Consider the following 27,942-nt stretch of genomic DNA (forward strand, 5'->3'; position numbering starts at 1 on the left):
CTAACAACTCATAGCCTCACTGAAATAAAAATGCGAATAAAATTACAACTCGAAGGAGTTTTGTCAAACAGGGTTGCCAATAATAAAAACCTAACACTACGCACTGAATTGAAACTTCACCATCATCATCATCCAACTAACTTCCTTTCTACATGGACACAATCCCATCAAAGCATAATCAGAACTAATAGTTATGATGTGTCCAGTGCAGGGAGAAGTAATGGCAAAAAGAGAAGTGAGCTCTGTTATTCAATATTTGGCACCATTGTTAGCCGATGAAGTAAAGTTGTTGAACGGTGTCCGCAAGGAAATTGTCAGCATCAAAGCTGAATTGGAGCGCATACATTCTTTCTTAGAAGATGCAGAAACGGGAGATAAAGGTGTGAAAATATGGGTGAAACAAGTAAGGCAAGTTGCTTATCGGATACAAGACGTTATTGATGAAAACATTCTCTTGGTCTTGCCAAAACAACCTGGACTATTCGGTTCCTTGCGTAAAGTGACTCGAACGATCACTAAGCTAAAGCCACGACATCAGATAGCTTCTCAGATCCAAGACACCAAGAATACAATCCGTGAGATCAAGGAAGGAGCTGATCGATATGCATTCAGTACTAGTAGTTCCACTGAACATACCAGCACCAGCTCCAAGGACAACATGTGGTGCGACCCTTGACTGGCTTCCCTTTTCATAGGGGATGACGAAGTCGTTGGCATTGAATCTCCCAAATCTGAACTAATAAGCAGATTGGTTGACAAAAATCAATCACAACGAGCAGTGATCTCATTGGTTGGCATGGGTGGAATTGGCAAGTCCATTCTTGCCAAGAAAGTTTATGATAGCCAAGAAATGGCTGCACACTTCAATTGCAAGGCGTGGATCACCGTCTCTCAATCATACAAGCTAGAAGAGCTCTTTAAAACAATGATAGAGCAGCTATCAGGAAAAGATGTTCTATCTTTACCTGATGAGGGAATTGATTCACTCATTGCCAAGGAAAGAGGATATTTATACGAAAAGAAATACGTCGTCGTGTTTGATGATGTATGGAAAATTGACTTTTGGGAATCCATAAGACATGCTTTACCCTAAAATAGCTGAGGGTTTTGTTGAAGAGCAGAAAGGAAAAATGTTGGAAGAAGTTACAGAAGAATACTTGATTGAGCTGATCCATAGACGCTTAGTTCAAGTGTCAAGGACAAAATCTGATGGAAGAGTTGGAGAGTGTCGAGTACATGATATAGTGCGTGAGATTATTATTTCGATGTCAGAAGAGTTTAGTTTTTGTCAAATTTTGGAAGAAGAGAATTCAAGTTTCAATGACACACCTAGCCGGCTATCTGTGCATACACATTATTGCAACATGGATAAGATTATGGAAAGCATTGGTAAATCCCCAGTTCGCTCTATTTTTCTTTTTCAAAGGGGAGTGCTACCAAAGAAGACCTTATTGGGTACAGTAGCTACAAATTTCAAGCTTTTGAAAGTGTTGGATCTTGAGGATGCTCCTTTGGATCAACTTCATGAAGAAGTGGGAAATCTATTTCTTTTGAGATACCTAAGCATAAGGAATACAAAAGTGAAGATAATTCCAAAGTCCATAGGTAAGTTACAGACTTTGGATCTAAAGCATTTCCCCGTGAGAAAGCTCCCATTTGATATCAGTAGGCTCCATAAGTTGCGACATCTTCTTGCCTATTCTCGTAACTATGAATCTGAATACTGGGTGGATTTAATAGTAGGAGTGAAGATACAAGAAGGGATTGGGGGCTTAGAGGAGCTGCAAAATTTGTGGTATGTGGACAAATCATGGCCTAATTAAAGAGCTTGAGAAATTGAGGCAGCTAAAGAAGTTGGGAATTACGAAATTGGAAAGAGAACATGAGAGGGCTCTATGTGCAGCCATTGAGAAGATGAAATACCTTCAACATTTGAGTGTATGGGCCTCAAGTGATGATGAGATTCTGGATTTATAGTATATATCATCTCCATCTCCATCTCCACCTCAATATCTTTAACGTCTCCGCTTAACTGGATGTTTAGAGAAGTTACCCGACTGGATCTTGAAACTTCAAAATCTAGTCAAATTATCTCCAGCGGGTTTAGGTTTGACCAAGAATGATCAACTAAAAGGCCTTCAAGTCTTGCCTAGTTTAATACGTCTTGGTCTTTGGGATGCATATGATTGGAAGCAGTTGTATTTTGAGGTTGGAGGATTTCAAAAACTTAAGCAACTATATCTCGAAGACTTGAAGGGATTGAATTCGGTGATTACAGAGGAAGGAGCATTGCCTCTTCTTGAAGAGCTAAAAATTGGGCGTAGCCCACACCTAAAGGAGGTACCATCTGGCATCCACCACCTCCAAAAACTCAAAACTCTTCGTTTTTTTGGTATGCCAGAAGAATTCATAGAAAAAATGCAACCCAAACCCCAACCCAACCAAAGCAAAGACTACTAGATCGTCGAGTATATCCCTTGTGTATCAGTCTTGTCCCAGTCTGGAAAATTTACATATACCCAAATTGGAAATCTTCAAGAATATTTCGATAAGAAGGTGGCAAATCAAAGGGTCACTGAAGCTAGAAACGAATCTTACACTCTGTTTGGATTGAGCGATTTGGTGAGAAAAGAAAAAAAAAGGTGAGAATAGAAAATCTTTTTACTTGTTTTAATGGTTAAGTAGGTGAGAAATGATGAGAGATGATAAAAAAATAATTCTAACCAAACTCATGTTTTGTTTCTCACCAAAAATTGTGAGATTTGGTGAGAAGCAGACTGAGTTTAATGAATTTTTTCTAAAATACCAAAATTACCCTAATGAAAAAAAATAGTTTATTAATATGGAAAGTTATTTTGGAAAAATAAAATACAACATTTTTTTTTCCTCTTATTTACTCTATCCAAACAAAATAGGTGAGAGATCATATTCTCTTCTCTATTATTCATCCAAACATAATGATGTCTTCTTTTTTTTTTCTCACCTCACCTCACGATCCAAACAGAGTGTTGAATGCCAATTTAACTCCAGGTTTGTCCCCAACTGAATTGCAATGTTTATTTATCATTTCATCAAATTAGATGGGAAAAAAAATATCATCTCCAATACTCCATCTTTTTAAATTTCTGCCAAATTTTAATTTGATGAATTCTCAATTTGATACAAAAAAAATATTTCTCCCTTGATTTGATGAACATTTGGAGGAAATTCTATGCACCGTGTTATGTATTTTTGTGATAAATATTATGTATTTATGTGATAAATATTACATAATTTTTTAGTAGAATTACATCAATTTGTGGTTAAGAAATGAACTTACACATTTTGTGATAATGTTACAATTTTTTGTAGTAATGTTACATTTTTTTATCCAAACATTTTCTAACAAAAAAAATGTGTAACATTACCACAAAAATGTGTAATGTTATCACAAAATATGTAAAATCATTTCTGAAACACAAATTGTCGTAATTGTACGAAAAAATTACTTAACATTTATCACAAAAATACATAACATATTCTACAAAAATGTGTACCATAGCCTTACCTAACATTTTTGAACACTTTTTTTCAAATCTAAACTTGACAAAAATAAAAATTAGGGGTTGGAGTTACTCTAACATACCATTATTATCAAGGTTGCCACATCTCCGCCACCACTACTCCACTCACTCTCCCATCACCTACACCACCACTATTACAACTACTACAATAACTATAGAGGAATCAAGTTAATGTGTCACACAATGAAAGCGTTGGAGAGAGTGATGGAACGTCAATTGCGAGATATAACAGAGGTGTCAGATAATCAATTTGGGTTTATGCCTTGTAGGTCAACAATGGAAGCAAACTATCTTTTGAAGAGAGTAATAGAAAAGTATAGAGAAAAGAAAAGAGACATTCAAATGGTTTTTATCGATCTTGAGAAAGCATATGTTGAGAAAGCATATGATGGAGTGCATCGGGATATAATTTGGTGGGTTTTAGAGAAGAAAGGAGTGACAAAATGTTACATTGATGTGATTAGAGATATGTATGAAGGTGTTGTGATCACTATTAGATTGCCTACTGGAGAGTTGAGTGAATTTCCAATTATTGTAGGGTTACACCAAGGATTAATCTTAAATCCTTATCTTTTCGTTTTAGTTATGGATGAGTTGACGCGCAATATTTAGGATGATGTGTCATGGTGTATGCTTTTTGCAGATGATATCGTGTTAGTGGATGAGACTAAAGAATGAGTTAACACTAAGTTGGAGATTTAGAGAAAAGCATTTGAATCTAAAGGATTTAGGATAAGAAAAACTAAGACAGAATATATGGAGTGTAATTTTAGTAATAATCACAATAGAGCAGAGGAGAAGTGAAGATTGAGGACCAAGAACTGCCTAAGGGTGAACATTTTTGTTATTTAAGATTGATTATCTCAACGACTAGGAAGATTGGAACGGATGTAGTCCATAGAATTAAGGCGGGGCGGCTTAAGTGGAGGAATACGTCTAGAGTACTGTGCGATAAATGAGTACCCATTAGACTAAAAGGGAAGTTTTATAGGACGGCTATTAGACCAGCGATGTTGTATGAAACGGAATGATGGGCAACTAAGAAACAACATGTAGATAAGATGAGTGTTGTTGAGATGTGGATGCTAAAGTGGGTGTGTGGCAAGACTAAAAAAGACAGAGTTAGGAATGAGTATATTCGAGAATGGGTAGTAGTAGTACTGATAGATGATAAGTTGAGAGAGAATAGATTGAGATGGTTTGGTCATATACAACGGAGACCAATAGAGGCAGTAGTGAAGAGATACGATACGGTGATGGTAGATGGTAGTGTTAGGAGAAGGGGTAGACCTAAATTGATGTGGACTAATGTAGTAAATAAATATATGAATCTCCTTAATTTCACTAACAAAATGGCCTTGGATAGAGTTGAGTGGAGAAAAAGGATTCATACAGCTGACTGCATTTGATGGAAGTTAAGGCTTGGTTTGGTTTGGCAATCAAATACAAAAAATATTTTTCTAATTCTTTTAGTACTTATTGTTTTTTGATATATTGTAGCGCCTTACATTTAGTATGCATTTTGTAATTATTAGGTCTTTTGCTACAAATGTATACAATTGTTGAGAATTCCATTGTAGAGACATCTAGAATACAAGTACTCCAAGCTCGTAATCACCTCATGATTAAGCAAACCCCTTTCTACTATCGTGATTTTTATTTTCTTTTGGATTGCAAAAAAAACAAAAACTGTCATCTCCGCCAACATGGATATGTTTAATATGGTTTTCTTTATTTTTAGGGTAATGTTAGGGATACTAAATTTTCTACTAAATAAATGACAAAATGTCTTACATGGCATGGCATGTGAGACATTTACTCATTTATTTGGTAAAAAATTTGGGACCTATAGCATTTTCCTTATTTTTAAGTAATGCTAAAAATAGTAATTAATGTACCAATTAATGCACTAATTAAAACACAAGACATATGTGAGTTTCATCACTTACCTTCGTTTGGGAAGTGGGTTGACTTTTTGACTATTTTAGCCTAGGTTAAAAAGCCTCATTTGGGATGGGTTTTTGGTTTTTATGAGAGAAAAAATAAAATGATTATGGTTTGGATGTGACATTTTGTCCTATTAACTTTTTCACCTATTTTATCTTTTTGTGCCTAAAATAACCTCCAACTCACATGCCAAACATAGCCTTAATAGGTCTTACCTAATATTGTATCAAGTTAACTAATGTTTATAACATCACTCTCAAAGCTTCACTCCAATCATTCTACTCCAAATCAAAACCCACTCAGAGCTTCAATTTCAGTAACTCTCTCTTTCTCTCTCTCTCTCTCTCTCTTTCTCACAATGTATATATATGATGACGGGTATATATGCATGCAATTTGTTTTTGAAGATCAAGACATGTCTGTGATTCAAATCCTAGAATTCAGCCAATTCGAGCTGTTTGACCTGCATTTGGTTTAAATTTTCAAAAATTTTGATAACCTTCTTATTTATTTTTATTTTTTTGTCAATTTAGGGCTTTGGGCATGGGAAATTAACTGTGCTTTTCTTCAAGCAGTGCCAGATTGCTTTGTTCTTGGTCTTTATTAGTTTTAGACCTAGTTTGGTTGCTAAGAAAATGTTAGTTTTGAATCATATACTTGTAATTTTAAAACACCCCTGAGATTATTTGTAAGTAGAAGCAAAGCAACAGAGAGAAAGGTGCTAGCAAACAATTTTACTATCACTGAGACTTATGCAACCTTTTTGCTTAATTTGGTTGATATTTAATTTTTTGGGAGCAAGTAAATCAATAAATTAATGGGGATTTTTTTAAGGTCTCCACTATTAAGATTTTATTAGATAAAGGGCGTACAATATTTTCATAGTGGTTGGGGTCTCTCAACATTAAATTTTGATACAATCAAGAGAAATCTCAATACACAGACAAACTTCTCTATATTTTGAAATTTCTCTGGTTTGAAATTTATATAGTTTGCTCAATTTCTCTAATTTTCTGTGTGTTTTGAAATTTTCTTTTATGGTTTGAAATTTTTTTGGGTTGAAATTTCTCTGTGTTTTGACAAATTTTTTTCTGATTTACTCGTAATTTTCTTTGTTTTTTGACCAAATGAGAGAAAATTGAACTATAAAATTGAATCAAGAAGATAAGGGTTTAGGATTTACCCTAAATACAAAGTCATGTACAATTGCATAGATAAATACGCAGAGAGAGATTTGAATTGAGAACCTGGAGAGGGAGAGTCATGAAAGTGGTGGGGAAGTGGGTCTAGTTGGGAGAGAGAACCTTGAAGAAGAAGAATAAGAAGAAGAAGAGGCAGATCTATCGATAGAAGCAGAAGCTGTTTGAAGATTGGATTTAATGGCGGACTTGAGATATGATATTAATGTTTTGTTGATGAATCTGTTGCATCTAGAAGCCATCACAAGAACTTCAAAGAAGCTTCCCAAGTTTCAGAGGACAAAAATGAGTGGTCTTGCTCTCTCGCAGCTTTCGCTCAAAAGCCAATGTTGTGAGCGACTTAGCCAATAAAAATTATATATAAATTAAATATTTCTAAATTAAAATGATTCTAATTTTTATTTTTATTTTTCAGTATGTTCATGATGGGTTAAATGAAATTTGTTTATTTCATTATTCTTTATTTTTTTGGTTGTGCATTGTGGGACAAATTATTTTGGACAATTGGTTAAAAGCTAGTTTTTGTGACTTTTTTTTTAAAAAAAAAAAAACGTGTAAAAAATTAAAAAGGTAATATGACCTAAAATATATTAAAAATCAAAAAATAACTTTTTACGATCTTCCTAAAAGAGGCCAAAATTCAACAATACTGAAGCGATACCAAATTTGATTAAAGGATTTGGGGGGAAAATGCATTACAATGACACTAACTAACAATTTCTTTATGTTGATTGAATATGTTCAGTAAAAGAGATTAAACTACGATAAACACTGGTTTTGGTGACCTAATTTTAATTGATTTACATAAATATATGAACTTCACATTAGTTATATGAATTCGATTACTTATTCTTTCTCTTTTTTTCTTTTTTTTTTTTGAACAACAATTACTTATTTTGTACGGTGACTAATCCACACTACATTCAAAATTCTAACTAGTTGTTGTTGATGATGTTGAGTTATATAAACAAACTCATGGTTAGGCCAAAGCCAAATGCTCAGTATTTACTGTTGTGCTAGATGATATCATTGTTTCCACATTTTATGATTTTTCATCCTGGAAATTTTCCCTTTTCGATTAGTTTTTGTGGAACACTTTGTACACCTTATAATTAAAATATATATATATATATATATGACTTTATACATTTTAAGTTATAACTAAAAAAAATATTATAATTAAACATAACATGAGGCATAATTAAAAAAATTATGAGTCATAACTAAACTAATATCATAATTAAAAAAAAATTACATAAGTTAAAGTATACTAGAATTTCCCAGTTTTTGCACGTCGTAGACCATCTCCAATGCTACACCTTTGGTTTCGAAAAGAGGAGTCTTTTGTTGCTCCAACGTTTTCACCAAATAAGTATCAAATTCAAAATATGTTAAAGTTTTCATCAAATTGAGGATGACCGTGCCTTTCATCAATTTACTGTTCATAGTTGTTAGAGCTGCAGGTTGTACAACACCACCGGACAACTGGCCGGATGTCTACATGATCATATTAAGCAAAATCAGTGTGTCATTGCTTCTAGATGTTGTTCACGCTTTGATACAATTGTTAATATTTGTTTTGTTTTTGGTAAGGCTGTAGCAATTGTTTTCATTGTCTATTGAAAAATCCAACCAGACAGTAGCGCTTGGGCTTAACTGATTTCACCCCTTCTTTCTCTTTTAATATTTTTGTTATTTTTTGTTAATTATTTTTTATTCCTTTTGGATCGAGAGAATGGGGCTTCTTATTACTTTATTTGGATGATTAATGAGGTGAGTAATTATGAGAAACACAAATAACAACAAACTTTTTGTTTATCACCAAAAATGGTGACATTTGATAAGATATAAAAGTTACTCTTTATAAAAAATTTTAAAAAAATTAAAATACCTAAACTACCCCTCTAAATACAAAACAAATAAAATAAAAAGGCACATGTATCCTCTTTTTGTCATTGTCCATCTGAACAAGAAGGTGAGAAATCATAGTCATTTCTTTATTTACTCACCTAGGTGAGAAACTCTAATAATTTTCTTTCCATTCTCATCTCCCGATCCAAACAGAGAGTAGAATGTGGCCTTTTTTTTGGTCTTTTCATTCCAAGCCGAAGCATCAGTAGCTCATAATTATAAAAATGTCATTGCCACATGATCCTGGATGGGCTTATTTATACAAATTATGTTTCTCCAGAATGTTTTAGTTTATGCTCGTACATATTATCTAGATATACCAAGAAAGATGTACGGTCTAACGAGGCTATTATGAAATATTTACTCATGGGTGGGTCAAGCTCTTCTATTCTGGTTCATGGTTTCTCTTGGCATGGACTGGCAAATCTAATTCTGAGTTCCGTTCTTGCAAATCCAAGCAAATAAGTTGGTGAGTCATATATACGATGCATTCTTTGCAACGAGTAACGGATAACCTACTAAAGAACTTCATTCGTTGGCCAAAGCCGGCTCACTTCATTCCTCGTTGAGGAGAAAGCTCTAACTCTTCTCTTTACACTTTGTCCTAGAAGCTCAGGACTAGCATTAATCGAGTATTTCTTCTTTTTAATATTTGCCAATTTGGTGATTTGAATCTTTTACCATGATAACTTGTTTTAGTAGGACTATCATTTATTCATTTTCATTTCAGAATTAGCTTGCTCACAAATCAGATAATAAAAAAAAAAGTAGTGGATAAGTTTTCTTTAGGTGTTGCAGTTTGCCATGAAGTAGTGGATAATTTTTTTTTAATCAAAAAAAATGTACAGAAAGTAGATGAACAACAGAATTAAACAATTAATAATCTAATTGAAGAAGTTATATTTGGAATCATCTCTTGGAAGAAAGAAGAGAATAATCATGGAAACTGGCAACTTTGCCTAGCTTGGAACATATATATCTCATAAAAGTATGAAGAACTTGTTATTTTCATTAAGTGGTGCGATGACATGTTTAAATAGTTTAAGTAACACATTCCTCTTGAATAAAAAAAGTATGTAAAATAGGATTTTTTGTTCAATATAGTCCTTTTGTTTTCTATTTGAGATAATCTTATACTTTTCATTTACTGTTTTGGAGTCAATCTAGTAAACATAAATAAAATAAATAAAATAAGGTTTAGTTTAAATAATTTGTGACCCGATCTAGTTGACTAAAAAAATATGTAAACTAGGATTTTGGAGTTGATATAAGTCTTTTTGTTTTCTATTTGAGATGATCTAAAATTTCCATACACTATTTTGTAGTCAATCTAATAAATAAACATTAAAAAAAGCTATAGTATTTTTAAATTGGAGAAATGGGTTTGAGTTTAAATAAAACCATTCATTTGACTACAAAAATGGAGTCCTCTCAAAAACAAGGGAAAAAAAAAAACTTTTCAATCTTTTAATTGACAATTGATGTTGACAAATTGAAGTTCAACATTTTCTAAGAAATCATCTCAACAAAAGCCTTCTTTCGCCTTACTTTTGATTCAATTTATTTCCAACATTAAGCCCATTTTATTTTTTTCCACTACAATGCTATTATTGTCTGTAACACTCACTGCATTCATGTTACAACTTCGTAATCATTACTGGCACCTCCAATCATGCCATACATGAAATGTATCTAGTTGTGACAAAGTCTCTTAACTATGTATTTTTTCTTCCCAGATAACAGGAATAAATAATTTCAGTTGAACTCATCAACTTAATTTGAAGACAGATTTGATTTAGGCATATTATTCTTAAAGATGAAGAAGATGATAGCTCTAGGGGTTTGGGGTCAGCCAATAAGATTGGTGTTGGGGTTGTGATCCTTGATGGCTCAATTTTATCAAACCCAAGACACACCTATGTTACCCCACCAGGGAAGGGATTCTTTCCCCGAGAAACTGCCCAACACCATTGTTGCAGTAAATCATTGTGTTGCTCATATTGAGATGGGAAGGGTTGTCACTGGTCCAGATGACCCTGTTATGCTATATGTAAGTGGTGGGAACACACAGGTGATTGCATAGAGCGAGGGGCAGTATCGGATTTTTAGTGAGACTATAGATATTGCTGTTAGGAATTGCTTGGACCAGTTTGTGACGGTTCTAACTCTGTCTATTGATGCAAACCCTGGGTACAACATTGAGCAGGTATGCAATTGGAAGCAAGTTTCCTTAACCTATATCAGTAGGTAAATTCACACAGAGGCTAACCATTAATAGTCATATCTTCATAGGTTATTGTGTTGAAATGTCTAAAAACTTGCGGAAGACAAAAAAATAAAAATAAAATTGAGCTGCTATTTGATGTTTTACTTGTTTAACTATAGAAGTTAGTAGATTTATTTTATTTTATTTATTGATATGTTCTCTAAGACGTTATTTCTTACTATGATTCAGTTTTGCATTATGTTTGAGATCAATACTTGCATGAGACCACCTTTTGATGTTATTTGACTAGCTTGCACTGTATTGGGAAAAGTTTTGGTTATGGCTTGCCAATTTCTGATCTTCGAATGTTGTATAGCTCGATTTTGGTATCCTCTCCCCCCTGCCTTCTCAAAAGACTAAAGATGCACACAAAGACAACTATAAATGAGGCTTTGAGACTCTTTGACAATTTTCTTAATCTTTAAAGAAGAAATTTTATTATTTACTTCCTTGTGAACTCTGTTGAAGATGGGAATTTTGTGGTTGTTAGGCCTAGGCCATTGTAGTTAGTTATATAACACCCTTTTCTTCATTTGTAACAGAAAATGATTAAATAAGCAGTTGGTAGTATTTATTTCTTTTTCTTTCTTTCATGTTTAACCAAATAGATAAAGGGTGAGGTAATTCTTCCTTTCCCTCCCTTTCTTTTCTTTACTTTGTGTAGAATCTTTCCTCTCAGTTTTCTGCCACTCCTCCCAAAGGAAGAATTAAATTTAAGTTGCTAAAAGAATAAGAGGAAGGCCAAAATGAACATCAGCTGGGGCTATGAGAAAGAAATAGTTGCCAAGGATTTATGAGATGATATGCCTGTAGATGGAGTTGAATGAAGGCTAAAGCTGAAACCTACCTGAAATGGTTATGTTAGCTTCCAGCCCACACTCCACATGGTGTGGGTGGCACCATGTACTAAAAAAGAGTGGTGGGGGCAACACCAACTCACTAAAGGAAGATAGTGAGGGTGGCACCACCTTGGCCAATTATGGCTGTCACTTCACCTGCTCCTCTTCTCTTGGTTATAAATTGAAATGAGTGAGGAGGGGTTGAGGACACAATAGGAGTGATACACAGAGCTGAAGAGCAAACACAGAGGGTATAATTTGTGAGTGAGAGTGCTACAGAGAGAGTTGTGAGGTGTGAGTACTGTAATCTCCTTCCGGGATAATTCTATAGTGGATATCTCTCTTGTGGACGTAGGCAATTGCCGAACCACGTAAATATTTTGTTTTATTGTGCGTGATTGATTTTTGGTGTCCCATAGTCCTAACAAGTGGTATCAAAGCCTCGTCGGTTGCGTTTCGGAACAAAAATAGAGTGTTTTTCGAAATTGCCCAGAAATAAAGTTGCTCAAAATCAGGTTTTGAGCATACTAGGAGCAAGGTCTCATGGAGAGGAGTCCAAAACAGCAAAGAAGAGCCCCAGAAGAGCTTGCACGCGCTCTCATGCTCTCTCTGAAGTCTACGCACGAATCCCAGTCTCGATATGCGTCGCTACGCGTCGTTAACACAGATGGCACGTCAGTCCAGTTTCACACATGCGCCTGACGCGAGGCTGAAGGAGGAAGGAGAGTCACTCTGCGTGTGACAGTGACGTCATCAATGCGCCACTACCACGTCACTAGCACATGTCGTCACGTCATCAACCACGTGGCAGACACGTCAGCCTCATTTGACCGTTGACTGAACTGCTAAAGCTGAGTCGAGCCGCGTTGCTGAGCTGCGTCGCGCCAGAAGCCGCGCTGTTGGCCATTCGTTGACCAAGCCGTTGACCAAGCCAATTGACCAGCCGTGCCAGAGGAATTATCCAGTGCATCTCAGACGCACCAGATTCTGCAAATCTGAACTGTCCAAACTGTTTTGGCTTGATCTGAGCCATTCTGAGTCCGTTTTGACGATCCAATAGTACTTTCCAGCTATTTGGAGTATTCTGGATACATCCGTATAGTCAAATTTTTCATTCGAAGTTTTTTTTGTAAAAAGAAAGAATACAATGAAGGAATCCACATCAACTTCAGGATTTATGTTCAAGTTGACTCCTTCCAATTATGCAATTTGGAAGTCATAGATGGAAGACATCTTGTTTTATAAAGACTTGTTTGACCCTATTTTTATAAAGGGGGTTAAACCTCAAGGAGTGAAAGATGATGACTGAATAAAGATGAACCGCAAGACTATCGGTTGTATCAGACAATGGATAGACCACGGTGTGTACCATCATGTCGCCGAAGAGACATATGCCTATTCTCTATGGACAATGTTAGACAACATGTACCGGTCAAAGACCGTTCGAAACAAAGCCTTGGTGATGAGAAGGCTTGTCAATTTGAAGTTGAAGAATGGAATGTCTATCGCCGAGCACACCAGTGAATTCAAAAATTTAGTGAATCAGCTTGCAACTGTTAAGATGCGCTTAGACGATGAAATGCAAGCCGTACTACTGCTCAGTTCTTTACCGGACAGCTGGGAGACGTTGGTGGTCTCTCTCAGCAACTCTACACCAGAAGGGAAGCTGATCATGAGCATGGTCACAGACGCCATGTACAATGAAGAGACAAGAAGGAAAGACATGGGAAGTAATTAGTCCCATGCTCTTGTCACAGAAGATAGAGGTAGAGAAAGAGGTAAATGAAGAGGTAGAGGAAGAAGCAAGAGTAGAAGCAGCTGGAACAACATGAGTAAATCCAGAGACAACAAAGGTCGAGGTAACTCCAACTTACTTGCTTTCACTGTGGCCAGCAGGGTCACATAAAGAGAAACTGCCCAAGCCGGAAAGAGAAAGGCCAAAGCAGTAAGTCAAAAGGAGATAAGAACACAACAGCCAGAACAACTGATGAAATACTTCTTCCAGCTGGTAAAGAGGAGGATTGCCTTCACGTGGCTAACCACAGCTACACAGAATGGGTGATAGAAATAGTTGCATCCTATCACGCCACTTCCCACAAAGAACTCTTTAGCTTGTACAACGCTGGAGATTTTGGCACTGTTCGAATGGGGAATTCTAGCTATTCGAAGATTGTGGGTATTGGCGACATTAGTATTCAGACTAATGTCGGGAACAAGCTGGTTCTCAAAGATGTGAGGCATGTTCCAGATTTGCGCCTCAATCTTATCTCCAGAAGCGCCCTGGACTGACAGGGCTATACAAGTAAATTAAAAAATGGCCATTGGAAGCTGACAGGAGGAGCTTTGACAATTGCCAGGGGAGAGATGTCTTCAACACTGTATAAGACTCAAATGAAGATCTGTCTGGAAAATCTTAATGTAGCAGAAAATAAGGAGTCACCGGACTTATGGCATAGAAGACTAGCTCACATGAGTGAGAAGGGATTGCATCTGTTGGCAAAGCAATCCATAATACCCTTATCCAAAGGGAGTGCCTTGAAGCCGTGTGATCATTGCCTTTATGGCAAACAACATCGAGTATCATTCAGTTCAATAAGCAGGAGGAAAACAGAAGTGCTCAATATGGTATACTCGAATGTTTGTGGCCCAATCGAAGTGGAGTCATGTAACAACCATCGTCACTGTTTACTGATTAACCACTGATTACCGTTAAACTAAGACTGATTATGATAAGTAATTGAATCAACTGAAATACTGAACTGACTAACTGAAATCTGGAACTAAATTGACTGAGTGTATCTGTTTAATTGTATATCTATCTGTTGCCTGTTTGATTATTTGTTTGTGTTTTATGTTTAAACTGCTAATTGAAGGCCTTATCGGCGGCCGAACCAGAAATTGATTAGTGTTTCATGATCAGTAGAATTTATGTGATTTAATGGTGTATTTATCTAAAATGTGATTTGGTATGATTAAATTAGATTAAAATAAGCTTAATGTCAAGAGTTGGCCATATTTACCTTAATGCCATTGTGAGTGGCCACTAGCTAAACATTTGATCTTCATACACACTTGAACAAAAACATTTCATCAGGCCATTTCATGTCTCAACCGAAATAGAGAGAGAGAGAGAGGGAGAGAATTAAGAGAGAATTTGGCTTCATCTTGTTGAATTGCTTGGAAATTGAAGGAATTGAAGTGTAGATTGCTAAATTAAGCTTCCTTGCCTATAATTCAAGACTTAAGGTTGGAGACTCACCTTCTTAATTGTGTATTTGAGTTGATTTTACATGTTTCATGAGCCTCTAGTGATCTAGGTCAAGATTTAGTCTAATAATGTTGAATTGTAGCTCTAATCTTGCATGCATGTGTACATTGAAGAGTTTTGAGTTTGATTTCATGGAAATCTTGCATGCATGTTCATGTTAATATAAGGACCATGAATTCACCATATTTTTGAAGATATAGACTCATTGAGCAAGTAATTGGAGCTTTGAATTGGTTTAAATTCATGCATGTCATGTTTTAAGCATGTTCATGAAAATTGGTTTGAATTTGGATTTAATTGACTCACCCTTGGGCTTTGGTTTCACAAATTGAGCTTTGGAACTAATTGTATATTGAGTTTAGATGTGTTTTCCAGAAATTGGGCCCAAGAAGTTGAGTTTTGAGCTAAGGAATGCTTGGTTTGAGCTTGGGAGGCAAATCTGGAAATTCCAGAATTTGGCTTCTTCGCTCGAGCGAAGGATTCCACGCAGGAATGGTGGCTCGAGCGTAAATTGCAAGCTCTCAAGTTCTTGGTGCACGCAGACGCACGCTCGAGCGAGAGAACCTACGCTTGAGCGAGGACTGTGTCTTACGCTCGAGCGAGCATCGAGCGGAGATTTCCAACATCCAGCACTTTTTTCATTTTTACAGATCGCTCGAGCGAGGAAGTCCACGCTCGAGCGACCCCATTGTTTTGTCAAGCTCGCTCGAGTGAAGAAAGCCATGCTCGAGCGAGACCCCTGTTTTCTGAAAATGCTTTTAAAGTGCATCTTCGCATCCTCATTCCATCCTAGGCATTCTTAGGCCTAGTTTAAGACATTTTAATGAGGATATAGATGTAGAACCACAACGAGGCAAATTAGGGATTAAGTTATCATCTTTCCCAACTGTGAAACTTAGTGTGTGCTCATCCTGTAAACTGTGTAGAGTTGGCTTTCCGAGGAGACGCTCTAACTTACTGTAGCCCAGAACTCTGTGAGTAACGATTGTGTAAAGATATGTTCAACTGTGAATATTTTTGACTGTTTAACTGAACTGCTTTCTGAACTGATACTGTTAATTGAATGAATGTATGTCCTATATTCTGAACTGTATTGTGGCATCCTTAGCACCTACTGTTTACTGTTACTGTTACAGAGATCTCTGTCAGTTCCCTTGTTGGAACCACTACTGTTTACTAATTGATGGCCATCATTGACTGTTCGGTCTTTTAAGACCTACTGTTTACTGTACTGCTATGCTAATGGATGTACTACATATCATTGAATGTCTGAACGACTGAAATACTGATTTAATGAACTGTTTTCATTATTGTAAGGACATTCATTCTAAACCCCTTTACGCATTATGTTATTCACTGGGCTTTAGCTCACTGCTCATATATATATATATATATATATATATATGTAGGTGTACAGGCACCAGACCGCGGCTAGAAGCGTCGGGGTAAACTCCAATTTTGTCAAGCCAACCACTGTGCCTCACTACGAGGTTCCGAGCTTGCCAAGCTATGGCTTTGGGGTGTTTTAATTTCCCCATCGGTCTCTATATCTGTTTGTGATCTGTTTAGACTGTACTGTACTATTTAATGGGGATTAAGTCCCTGTTCTGAGTGACTGTGTATAATGTACATACTGTTTTGTCACTGACTGCGTATATGTATGAAAGTCCTTTTGCATACAGACTGTCACAGCTCATTGGACATTGTTTATTTATTGTTTTGGCTTCCGCCATGCCCCTGTACTTTGTTTTACTGTATTACTGTTAAGCAGGCCTTCGGTAATCTCGGATTACTGGCCGGTTACGGTGTTAAACCCATAGGGGCGGGTTTGGGTCGTGACAGAGTGGTATCAGAGCGATACTTACCACGACTTATACCGCACACACGTGTCCAAATGAGCTATAGGATGTCTTAGAAAAGCGATTAGGGCATTACATGAGCATGATAAGTGTGTGGCTATGATGTGACTGAATATATGCTAATGTGTTAATCTGTTTAAACAAATGACTGCCTATGTTGATAACTGTTATAACTGCCTATAGTGAAATGGATAATGCAAGAACTGCAAATGAATCTGAATCCTCATCCTCTGAGGCAAGAATGGCAAGACTGGAAAGAATGATGGAACTAATAACTGAAAGACTAGATCAACAACAGAATCAACAGCCCCCACCTCCTCCTTCGGTACAGCCGAAACAGAATGTGAATGTTAATGATGGGGACATAATTGCTCTCACCCAAAAGTTCAGCAAAATGAAACCGCTATCCTTTCAGGGAGGCCTTGAACCGTTAAAAGCTGAAGCATGGGTTCTTGAAACAGAAAAGTTATTTGAGGTGTTTCTGTGCTCTGAAGCACATAAAGTACTGTTAGCTACCTTCACCTTACAAGAAGAGGCTAGAAGGTGGTGGATGCTTATCCGTGATGACAACACTGTTATGACTTGGGCTCAATTTAAAGGAGCCTTCTTCGAAAAGTATTTCCCTCAGTGTGTTAGGGACAGAAAAGTAACTGAATTTGAACAGTTGAGACATGGCACAATGTCCATTGCTGAATATGAGACAAAGTTCACCGAGCATGCTAGATATGCACCACACATGGTGGACACTGATTACAAGAAGGCCAGGAAGTTTGAAGGTGGCCTTAATGTTGCAATACTCGATAGAATTAATGTTCTGAAATTACCGAATTATGTAAATGTTCTTGACCGAGCACTGATGGCTGAGTCGAACATCGAGGCACTGAAAACTGAAACACCAGCGTCTGAATGGCGTGGTAAAAGGCAGGGTTTTAAGTTCAAGAAAGGCAAGCATAACCCATTGAACAAGAAACAGAACATGGGGTCAACAACTAGCCCCAGCCAAGGGAGTGGTTTCATACCACCCTGTTCTGAGTGTGGCAGGAAGCATAAAGGGGTTTGTTACAAAATATCTGGAGCCTGTTACAGGTGTGGCAAGGTGGGCCACATGGTTAAAGACTGCCCCTCTACACCGCAGGCCAATAGTAAAGCTGCACCAAGCGTAGCAGCATCAACTGTTGCACCAAAATCGAACCCCAAAGCTACTGGGAAAGAGCCTATGAGGCAGGGCCGAGTGTTCGCCCTAATACTGGGAGACGTACAAAATACTGAGACCGTTGTGTCAGGTATCCTTTCTATTTGTGCTCAAAATGCATATGTACTGATTGATTCGGGGTCTACGCATTCATATGTATCGCATGCTTTTTCACGAAAATTGAATAGACCCTTAGAACCCATGAATTATCTGTTAGCTGTATCTTCACCCGTTGGGGGATCCATGACTTGTGCATACATGTACCCTGCTTGTGAAATTATTGTTGGAGATGCACATCTGTATATTGATTTACTGCCTTTGAACATAGACCATTTTGATGTTATATTGGGAATGGACTGGTTAACGAAATATCATGCCACTATAGACTGTGTAACGAAACAAGTAGTTTTCTGTCCACCTAGTTTGCCTGAATTTGTGTTTAATGGAAATGGAGTAGTACCTCCTTCGTATTTGATTTCATCCGTGAAAGCTGTTAAATTGATTAGAAAGGGGTGTAAAGGATATATGTATTCTGTATTGACTGTATCTACTGATGATAATGCTAATGTGAACAGTATTCCTATAGTCAGAGAATTCCCAGATGTTTTTCCAGATAATTTGCCAGGGGATTTGATTGATAGGGAGATTGAGTTCACTGCTGATGTGATTCCGGGAACATAGCCAGTATCTAAAGCTCCTTACCGAATGGCTCCAACTGAACTGAAAGAATTGAAAGTGCAACTGCAAGAACTGTTAGACAAAAAGTTCATCAGGCCTAGTACTTCGCCGTGGGGCGCACCTGTCTTGTTTGTGAAAAAGAAAGACGGCTCACTGAGACTGTGTATTGACTACCGTGAACTGAACAAGGTAACTGTGAAAAATAAATACCCATTGCCTCATATTGATGACTTATTTGATCAGTTACAGGGTGCCTAAGTGTTCTCTAAGATTGATCTCAGATCCGGATATTATCAGCTGAAAGTTAAACCAGAAGACATAGACAAAACTACTTTTCAAACGAGGTATGGACATTACGAATTTTTAGTTATGCCTTTCGGAGTTACCAATGCATCTGCTGCATTTATGGACCTCATGAACAGAATCTTTAAACCATTCCTTGATGACTTTATTGTTGTATTCATTGATGACATCCTGATTTATTCTAAGACTAGAGAAGAACATGAACATTATCTGAGACTTGCCCTACAAACCCTAAGAGAACAGAAACTTTATGCTAAACTGTCTAAATGTGAGTTTTGGCTCGATCATGTTATGTTTTTGGGGCATATTGTTAGCAAAGATGGAATTTCTGTTGATCCGCAGAAAATTGAAGCTGTAGTAAACTGGCCTAGACCAACAAATGTGACAGAAGTCCGAAGCTTTTTAGGACTAGCCGGGTATTACAAAAGATTTGTCAAAGATTTCTCCAAAATTGCCTTACCATTGACTCAACTGACACAAAAGGGGATATCATTTGACTGGACTGACCAAAGGGAATCCGCTTTCCAAGAGTTGAAAACTCGACTTGTGACTGCACTGGTTCTTACCCTACCTTCAGGTACGGATGGTTATACTGTATTTAGTGATGCTTCTCATAAGGGTTTGGGGTGTGTTTTAATGCAGAATGGGAGAGTAATTGCTTATGCTTCCCGACAACTAAGACCGCATGAAAAGAACTACTCGACCCATGATCTGGAACTTGCTGCAGTAGTATTTGCACTGAAAATCTGGCGTCACTACCTATATGGGGCGACATGTGAAGTGTACACCGACCGCAAGAGTTTAAAATATTTCTTCACACAGAAAGAACTGAACATGAGACAACAGAGATGGCTAGAATTGATAAAAGATTATGACCTACATATATTGTACCATCTGGGAAAAACCAACACCGTTGCTGATGCACTGAGCCGGAAATCAATTGGAAACTTAGCCTGTTTGCTCACCGGGCAGAAAGAGTTGCTTTGTGACCTTGAAAAATCTGAAATTGAAATTGTTTTGCGAGAACAAGGTGGAACAATAGCTTTATTTCTGCTCAACCGGCACTAATTGAAGAAATTAAAGAGAAACAGCAATTGGATGACTTCTTGAAGAAGATCATCGAAGAAAGGGAATCTAAACCGAGACCGGGGTTCAAATTTGAAAATAATGTACTGAGGTTTCAGGAAAGACTGTGTGTACCGAGTGATTCTGAATTGAAAAGAAGAGTTCTACAAGAGGGCCACAATTCAAAATTTTCTATCCATCCGGGAATAGGAAAATGTACCAAGACCTGAAACTGAATTTCTGGTGGCCGGGAATGAAGAAAGAAATTTCTGATTTTGTATCAAAATGTCTTTATTGCCAACAAGTCAAAGCCGAACATCAATGACCCGTAGGCTTATTGCAGCCCTTACCGATACCGGAGTGGAAATGAGAACATATTACTATGGATTTTATCGTTGGATTGCCTCGCTCCAGTAAAGGTATGGACTCAATTTGGGTTATTGTTGATAGACTGACTAAATTTGCTCACTTCTTACCTATCACGACAATTTATAATGCGGACAAATTGGCTGTAATTTATATTGACGAAATTGTTAGACTGCATGGAGTGCCTGTGTCCATTGTTTCTAACAGAGATTCGAAGTTTACATCAAGATTTTGGCAAAGCCTACAGACTGCATTGGGTACTGAACTGAGACTGAGTAGTGCCTATCATCCTCAGACAGATGGCCAGTCAAAAAGGACCATCTAGACTCTGGAGGATTTACTGAGAATGTGTGTCCTTGATTTTTAGGGAAACTGGGAAAGCCATTTGCCCTTAGCTGAATTCGCCTACAACAACAGCTATCATTCAAGTATTGGTATGGCGCCTTTCGAGGCATTGTATGGCAGAAAATGTAGATCTCCGATTTCCTGGGCAGAAGTTGGAGATGGGCCTTTGCTTGGGCCCGAGATTGTATATGAAACGACTGAGAAAGTGAAACTGATACAACAGAGACTGAAAACTGCACAGAGCCGACAGAAAAGTTATGTAGATGTCAGAAGACAAGACAGAGAGTATGAAGTGGGTGATCACGTTTTTGTGAAAGTGACACCGATGAAAGGCCAGACTCATTTTGGAGTCAAAGGCAAGTTAGCGTCAAGATATGTCGGACCGTATTAGATTATTGAGAAAATTAATCCGGTGGCGTATCAAGTTGCGCTTCCTCCTGAAATGGAGCATATGCATAACATCTTCCACATTTCTATGTTGAGGGACTACCTCCGGGATCCTTTCCATGTGATAGAGCATACTCGTGTAGTGTTGAGTGATGACTACACTTACGAGGAACGGCCTATTCAGATTGTAAACAGACGGATCAAAAAGTTAAGAAACAAAGAGATTCCGTTGGTGAAAGTCGACTGGCAAAACCATGGTGGCGTGTATGCCACTTGGGAAAGGGAAGATGACATGGCCAAGAGATATCTTGAACTGTTTCCACTGAATCCTGTTTTCTTCCAGAATTAAGGTAATTCGAGTTTAGAGGACTAAACTCTTTTTAAGGAGGAGAGACTGTAACAACCCTCGTCACTGTTTACCGATTAACCACTGATTACCGTTAAACTAAGACTGATTATGATAAGTAATTGAATCAACTGAAATACTGAACTGACTAACTGAAATCTGGAACTGAATTGACTGAGTGTATCTGTTTAATTGTATATCTATCTGTTGCCTGTTTGATTATCTGTTTGTGTTTTATGTTTAAACTGCTAATTGAAGGCCTTATCGGCGGTCGAACCAGAAATTGATTAGTGTTTCATGATTAGTAGAATTTATGTGATTTAATGGTGTATTTATCTAAAATGTGATTTGGTATGATTAAATTAGATTAAAATAAGCTTAATGTCAAGAGTTGGCCATATTTACCTTAATACCATTGTGAGTGGCCACTAGCTGAACATTTGATCTTCATACACACTTGAACAAAAACATTTCATCAGGCCATTTCATGTCTCAACCGAAATAGAGAGAGAGAGAGGGAGAGAATTAAGAGAGAATTTGGCTTCATCTTGTTGAATTGCTTGGAAATTGAAGGAATTGAAGTGTAGATTGCTAAATTAAGCTTCCTTGCCTATAATTCAAGACTTAAGGTTGAAGACTCACCTTCTTAATTGTGTATTTGAGTTGATTTTACATGTTTCATGAGCCTCTAGTGATCTAGGTCAAGATTTAGTCTAATAATGTTGAATTGTAGCTCTAATCTTGCATGCATGTGTACATTGAAAAGTTTTGAGTTTGATTTCATGGAAATCTTGCATGCATGTTCATGTTAATATAAGGACCATGAATTCACCATATTTTTGAAGATATAGACTCATTGAGCAAGTAATTGGAGCTTTGAATTGGTTTAAATTCATGCATGTCATGTTTGTAGCATGTTCATGAAAATTGGTTTGAATTTGGATTTAATTGACTCACCCTTGGGCTTTGGTTTCACAAATTGAGCTTTGGAACTAATTGTATATTGAGTTTAGATGTGTTTTCCAGAAATTGGGCCCAAGAAGTCGAGTTTTGAGCTAAGGAATGCTTGGTTTGAGCTTGGGAGGCAAATCTGGAAATTCCAGAATTTGGCTTCTTCGCTCGAGCGACGGATTCCACGCTCGAGCGACCATTGTTTATTCTGAGCTCCGCTCGAGCGAAGGAATGGTGGCTCGAGCGTAAATTGCAAGCTCTCAGGTTCTTGGTGCACGCAGACGCACGCTCGAGCGAGAGAACCTACGCTTGAGCGAGGACTGTGTCTTACGCTCGAGCGAGCATCGAGCGGAGATTTCCAACATCCAGCACTTTTTTCATTTTTACAGATCGCTCGAGCGAGGAAGTCCACGCTCGAGCGACCCCACTGTTTTGTCAAGCTCGCTCGAGCGAAGAAAGCCATGCTCGAGCGAGACCCCTATTTTCTGAAAATGCTTTTAAAGTGCATCTTCGCATCCTCATTCCATCCTAGGCATTCTTAGGCCTAGTTTAAGACATCTTAATGAGGATATAGATGTAGAACCACACTGAGGCAAATTAGGGATTAAGTTATCATCTTTTCCAACTGTGAAACTTAGTGCGTGTTCATCCTGTAAACTGTGTAGGGTTGTCTTTCCGAGGAGACGCTCTAACTTACTGTAGCCCAGAACTCTGTGAGTAACAATTGTGTAAAGATATGTTCAACTGTGAATATTTCTGACTGTTTAACTGAACTGCTTTCTGAACTGATACTGTTAATTGAATGAATGTATGTCCTATATTCTGAACTGTATTGTGGCATCCTTAGCACCTACTGTTTACTGTTACTGTTACAGAGATCTCTGTCGGTTCCCTTGTTGGAACCACTACTGTTTACTGATTGATGGCCATCATTGATTGTTCGGTCTTTTAAGACCTACTGTTTACTGTACTGCTATGCTAATGGATATACCATATATCACTGAATGTCTGAACGACTGAAATACTGATTTAATGAACTATTTTCATTACTGTAAGGACATTCATTCTAAACCCCTTTACGCATTATGTTATTCACTGGGCTTTAGCTCACTGCTCATATATATATATATGTGTGTGTGTGTGTGTGTGTGTGTGTGTGTGTAGGTGTACAGGCACCAGACCGCGGCTAGAAGCGTCGGGGTAAACTCCAGTTTTGTCAAGCCAACCACTGTGCCTCACTGCGAGGTTCCGAGCTTGCCAAGCTATGGCTTTGGGGTGTTTTAATTTCCCCGTCGGTCTCTGTATCTGTTTGTGATCTGTTTAGACTGTACTGTACTGTTTAATGGGAATTAAGTCCCTGTTCTGAATGACTGTGTATAATGTACATACTGTTTTGTCACTGACTGCGTATATGTATGAAAGTCCTTTTGCATACAGGCTGTTACAGCTCATTGGACATTGTTTATTTACTATTTTGGCTTCCGCCATGTCCCTGTACTCTTTTTTACTGTATTACTGTTAAGCAGGCCTTCGGTAATCTCGGATTACTGGCCGGTTACGGTGCTAAACCCATAGGGGCGGGTTTGGGTCGTGACAAGTCACATTGCGGCCGCAAGTATTTTCTGACTTCCATTGATGATGTATCAAGGAAGTTGTGGGTGTATTTCCTGAAGACAAAGGATGAGGTATTTCAGCACTTTCAGGAGTTCTATGCAATGGTGGAAAGAGAGACCGGGAAGAAGTTGAAGTGTCTTCGCACAGACAATGGAGGCGAGTACACTTCCAATGCTTTTGCAGCATACTGTGCCAGTGGAGGTATCAGGCACGAGACAACAGTTCCCGGCAGCCCGCAACACAATGGTGTGGCAGAAAGGATGAACCGCACTATTATTGAAAGATTCAGATGTATGCTCAAAATGGCAAAGCTGCCAAATTCATTCTGGTTTGAAGCCGCCCGTACAGCCTGTTATCTCATCAACAGGTCACCTTCAGTCCCATTGAATTTTGCGATACCTGAAGAAGTCTGGTCTAGAAGAAAGGTATCATATTCTCACTTGAGAGTCTTCAGGTGTAAGGCCTTTGCACATATCTCCAAGGAAAACAGACAAAAGCTTGATGACAAGTCCACTCCATGTATATTTGTGGGCTATTCAGGTGCAGCATTTGGGTACAAGGTGTGGGACCCAGTGAACAAGAAGATGTTCAGGAGTAGAGATGTTGTGTTCCAAGAAGACCAGCCAGTAGCAGATTTTGAGAAATCTGCAAAGTCTAGAGATGTCATCACTCCAGACTTGTTTCCATCTCCCGAGCCATCACAAAATGCTAGATGTGATGATGTGCAACAAGAAGTGCCAGAGTTGCAGGATCTTATGCCAAAAATTGAGGATCACGAGAAAATAGATGAAGACCTGGATGAAGAAGGTGATGAGCAGGGGGAGTAACCCCCTCAACCAGAGGCAACTGGGCCTCAGTTGCGGAGATTTGAAAGAGTTGCCGTGCCATCAACCAAATATCCCGCTTTTCGGTATATTCTGATTACTAATGGAGGGGAGCCCGAGAGTTTTTCGGAAGCCAAGAGTCATACAGAGAAAGACTGTTGGATGCAAGCCATGAAGGAGGAGATGAGTTCTTTGTAGAAGAACCACACTTATGAGCTTGTTCCACTTCCAAGAGACAGAAGAGCCTTGAAGAACAAATGGGTGTATAAGTTGAAGAAAGATGGAAACGGTAAACTATTGCAGCATAAAGCTCGTTTGGTGGTCAAAGGCTTTATGCAGAAGAAAGGAATTGATTTTGATGAGATCTTCTCCCCTGTTGTAAAGATGACTTCCATTCGAGTAGCTCTGGGATTAGCAGCTCGCTTGAATCTGGAAGTAGAACAAATGGATGTCAAGACTGCCTTTCTCCATGGTGATTTAGGAGAAGAGATCTACATAGAGCAACCAGAAGGATTTGAAGTTAAAAGAAAACAAAATCTAGTCTGCAAATTGAAGAAGAGTCTCTACAGCCTGAAACAGGCGCCTAGGTAATGGTACAAGAAGTTTGATTCATTTATGGTGGATCACGAGTACACAAGACGGTGGCAGACCAGTGTGTATATTTTCGAAGGTTTTCGGATAGAAACTTCATTATCCTACTGTTGTATGTCGATGATAGGCTGATCATCGGACATGATACTGCTATGATCAACAAGTTGAAAAAGGACTTGTCGCAGTATTTTGACATGAAGAATTTAGGCCCAGCACAGCAAATTTGGGGCATAAAGATTGTTCGTGACAGAAAAGCCAAGAAGATATGGCTGTCACAGGAGAAATATGTTGAACGGGTGATTGAAAGGTTTAACATGAAAGATGCCAAGCCAGTCAGCACACCACTGGCCAACCATTTCAATGTGACAAAGCGTTCGTATCCCACGACCAGCTCTAAAAGGAAAAAAATGGAGGCAATCCCTTATTCTTCCACAGTAGGAAGTTTGATGTATGCAATGGCGTGTACCCAGCCAGATATAGCTCACGCAGTTGGCGTTGTGAGCAGATTCCTCGCCAATCCAAGAAAGGAGCATTGAGAGGTGGTCAAATGGATTCTTCAATACTTGAAGGGAACTTCAAAGATGTGTTTATGTTTCGGGGGAGCTGAACCAATTTTGGAGGGTTTACAGATGCCGATATGGCAGGTGATCTTGATGGTAGAAAGTCTACATCAGGATTTATGTTCACCTTTGTAGGGGGAGCTGTTTCATGGCAGTCCAAACTACAACAGTGTGTTGCTTTATCTACAACAGAGGCAGAGTACATTGCGGTTGCAGATGCTGGAAAGGAAATATTGTGGTTAAAGCGGGCGTGGAGGGGGAGAATTATTAGATTCCATCCCACACTCCACACGGTGTGGGTGGCACCATGTGCTAAAGAAGGCTGGTGCGGGTAACACCAACTCACTAAAGGAAGATAGTGAAAGTGGCACCACCTTGGCCAATTATGGCTGTCACTTCACCTACTCCTCTTCTCTTGGTTATAAATTGAGATGAGTGAGGAGGGGTTGAGGACACAATGGTAGTGATACACAGAGCTGAAGAGCAAACACAGAGGGTATAATCTGTGAGTGAGAGTGCTATAGAGAGATTTGTGAGGTGTGAGTACTGTAATCTCCCTCCGGGATAATTCTATAGTGGATATCTCTCCCGTGGATGTAGGCAATTGTCAAACCACATAAATCTCTTGTTTTATTGTGTGTGATTGATTTCTTGTGTCCCATAATCCTAACAAGTTAGGATGCTGGCTTTTTTGGGTTGAGTTCTATTACTATATTATTTTATATACAATTCAACTTTTGTGTTTCTTGTTCTATTTTGAGTTTGGTCAGTGAGCAGTAGATATTGGTGAATTTAGTGCAAGGTTCAGTTTATTGTTAGTTCTTGTTCAATATAGGTAATAGAAGCTTTATCCGTGTTTTTTTTTTCTTATGTTTCTCCAATGTATTTAGTCTACCTTCATCTTATTTGATTAGTTCTTATTATCATTTTTTAAAAATATGTTTTTTCTTATCTTATTTGTTTTTCAATATTTTAGCAAAGCACTGCGTTGACATTACATGATTGATGTGTAATTTTTGATTTCTTGGGTGAGTTTAGATTATGTCTTTGAGGTTCATTACACCTCTCATTTATGAAGGTTCTCTCTGGGACTTTGGTTTGCTATTTTACGCTTATTTTTCATTCTAGAGATATTCTAAATTTTTCTTAGATAGCCTTTAGCTACTGATCATGCTGTTATGTGCTATTTTCATGCAAGCAGAATGTACTTGAAATGATGAAATAAATAAATGCTTTCTCCTTAATTTGCCTTTTTTTATTTTTTCCTTTCTTCATCAGCTTGCGAAGAGAGGAGAAAAGTTTATAGACTTTCCCTACGTTGTCAAAGGTAATGGATGTTTCATTTAGAAAACTGTGTGCAATGGCACAATGTGACAAGAAAGATGTTCTCATTGTTGGTGGTGTGGGCTGCAATGAGCGCTTGCAAGAAATGATGAGAATCATGTGCTCCGAGAGGGGGGGGGGAGGGCGGCGGAAGGTTATTTACAATTGATAGCAGGTGTTGACAATGGGGCAATGTTTGTGTCTACTGGTCTCCTAGCTTATGCTAATGAGATGTCAACTCCGCTGGAGGAATCGACATTCACACAATGGCTCAAAACTGATGAAGTACTGGCAATCTGGAGAGAGAGAAAGGAATCCTCAAATGGTGTCATGGAAAAAAGTGTCTAATTACCTACATGTTTTGAGGTATGTGTTTTTTTATTCTTTTCCCATATTTTTTCAACAAGATCATGGATTAATTCCTAATTTGAAAGAAGGTATGAGGCCCTTCAGCAAATGATAAAACTGGCAAGCTGTGGACAATCCATGGCCAATTTATTTATTTTTACTTTGTAGAGCTAGCTTTGTAGTTATTTTACTTTAAA

At 38.0% G+C, this 27,942-nt stretch overlaps 1 protein-coding gene and 1 pseudogene across 1 annotated transcript; both read left to right on the forward strand.

The window, feature by feature from the left end:
* Positions 1-220: 220 nt before the first annotated feature.
* Positions 221-1,093, forward strand: LOC145802394 (disease resistance protein RPM1-like). Its single transcript, XM_082895106.1, has 2 exons — positions 221-611; positions 696-1,093. The coding sequence occupies exons 1-2, from the start codon at positions 221-223 to the stop codon at positions 1,091-1,093; spliced, it is 789 nt and encodes a 262-aa protein (XP_082751232.1).
* Positions 1,094-10,436: 9,343 nt separating this feature from the next.
* LOC114263831 (uncharacterized) lies at positions 10,437-27,745 on the forward strand (annotated as a pseudogene).
* The last annotated feature ends 197 nt before the right edge of the window (positions 27,746-27,942 follow it).

Source organism: Camellia sinensis, chromosome 11 (genome assembly GCF_055761805.1).
Source record: "Camellia sinensis isolate YWXY chromosome 11, ASM5576180v1, whole genome shotgun sequence".
NCBI lineage: Eukaryota > Viridiplantae > Streptophyta > Magnoliopsida > Ericales > Theaceae > Camellia > Camellia sinensis.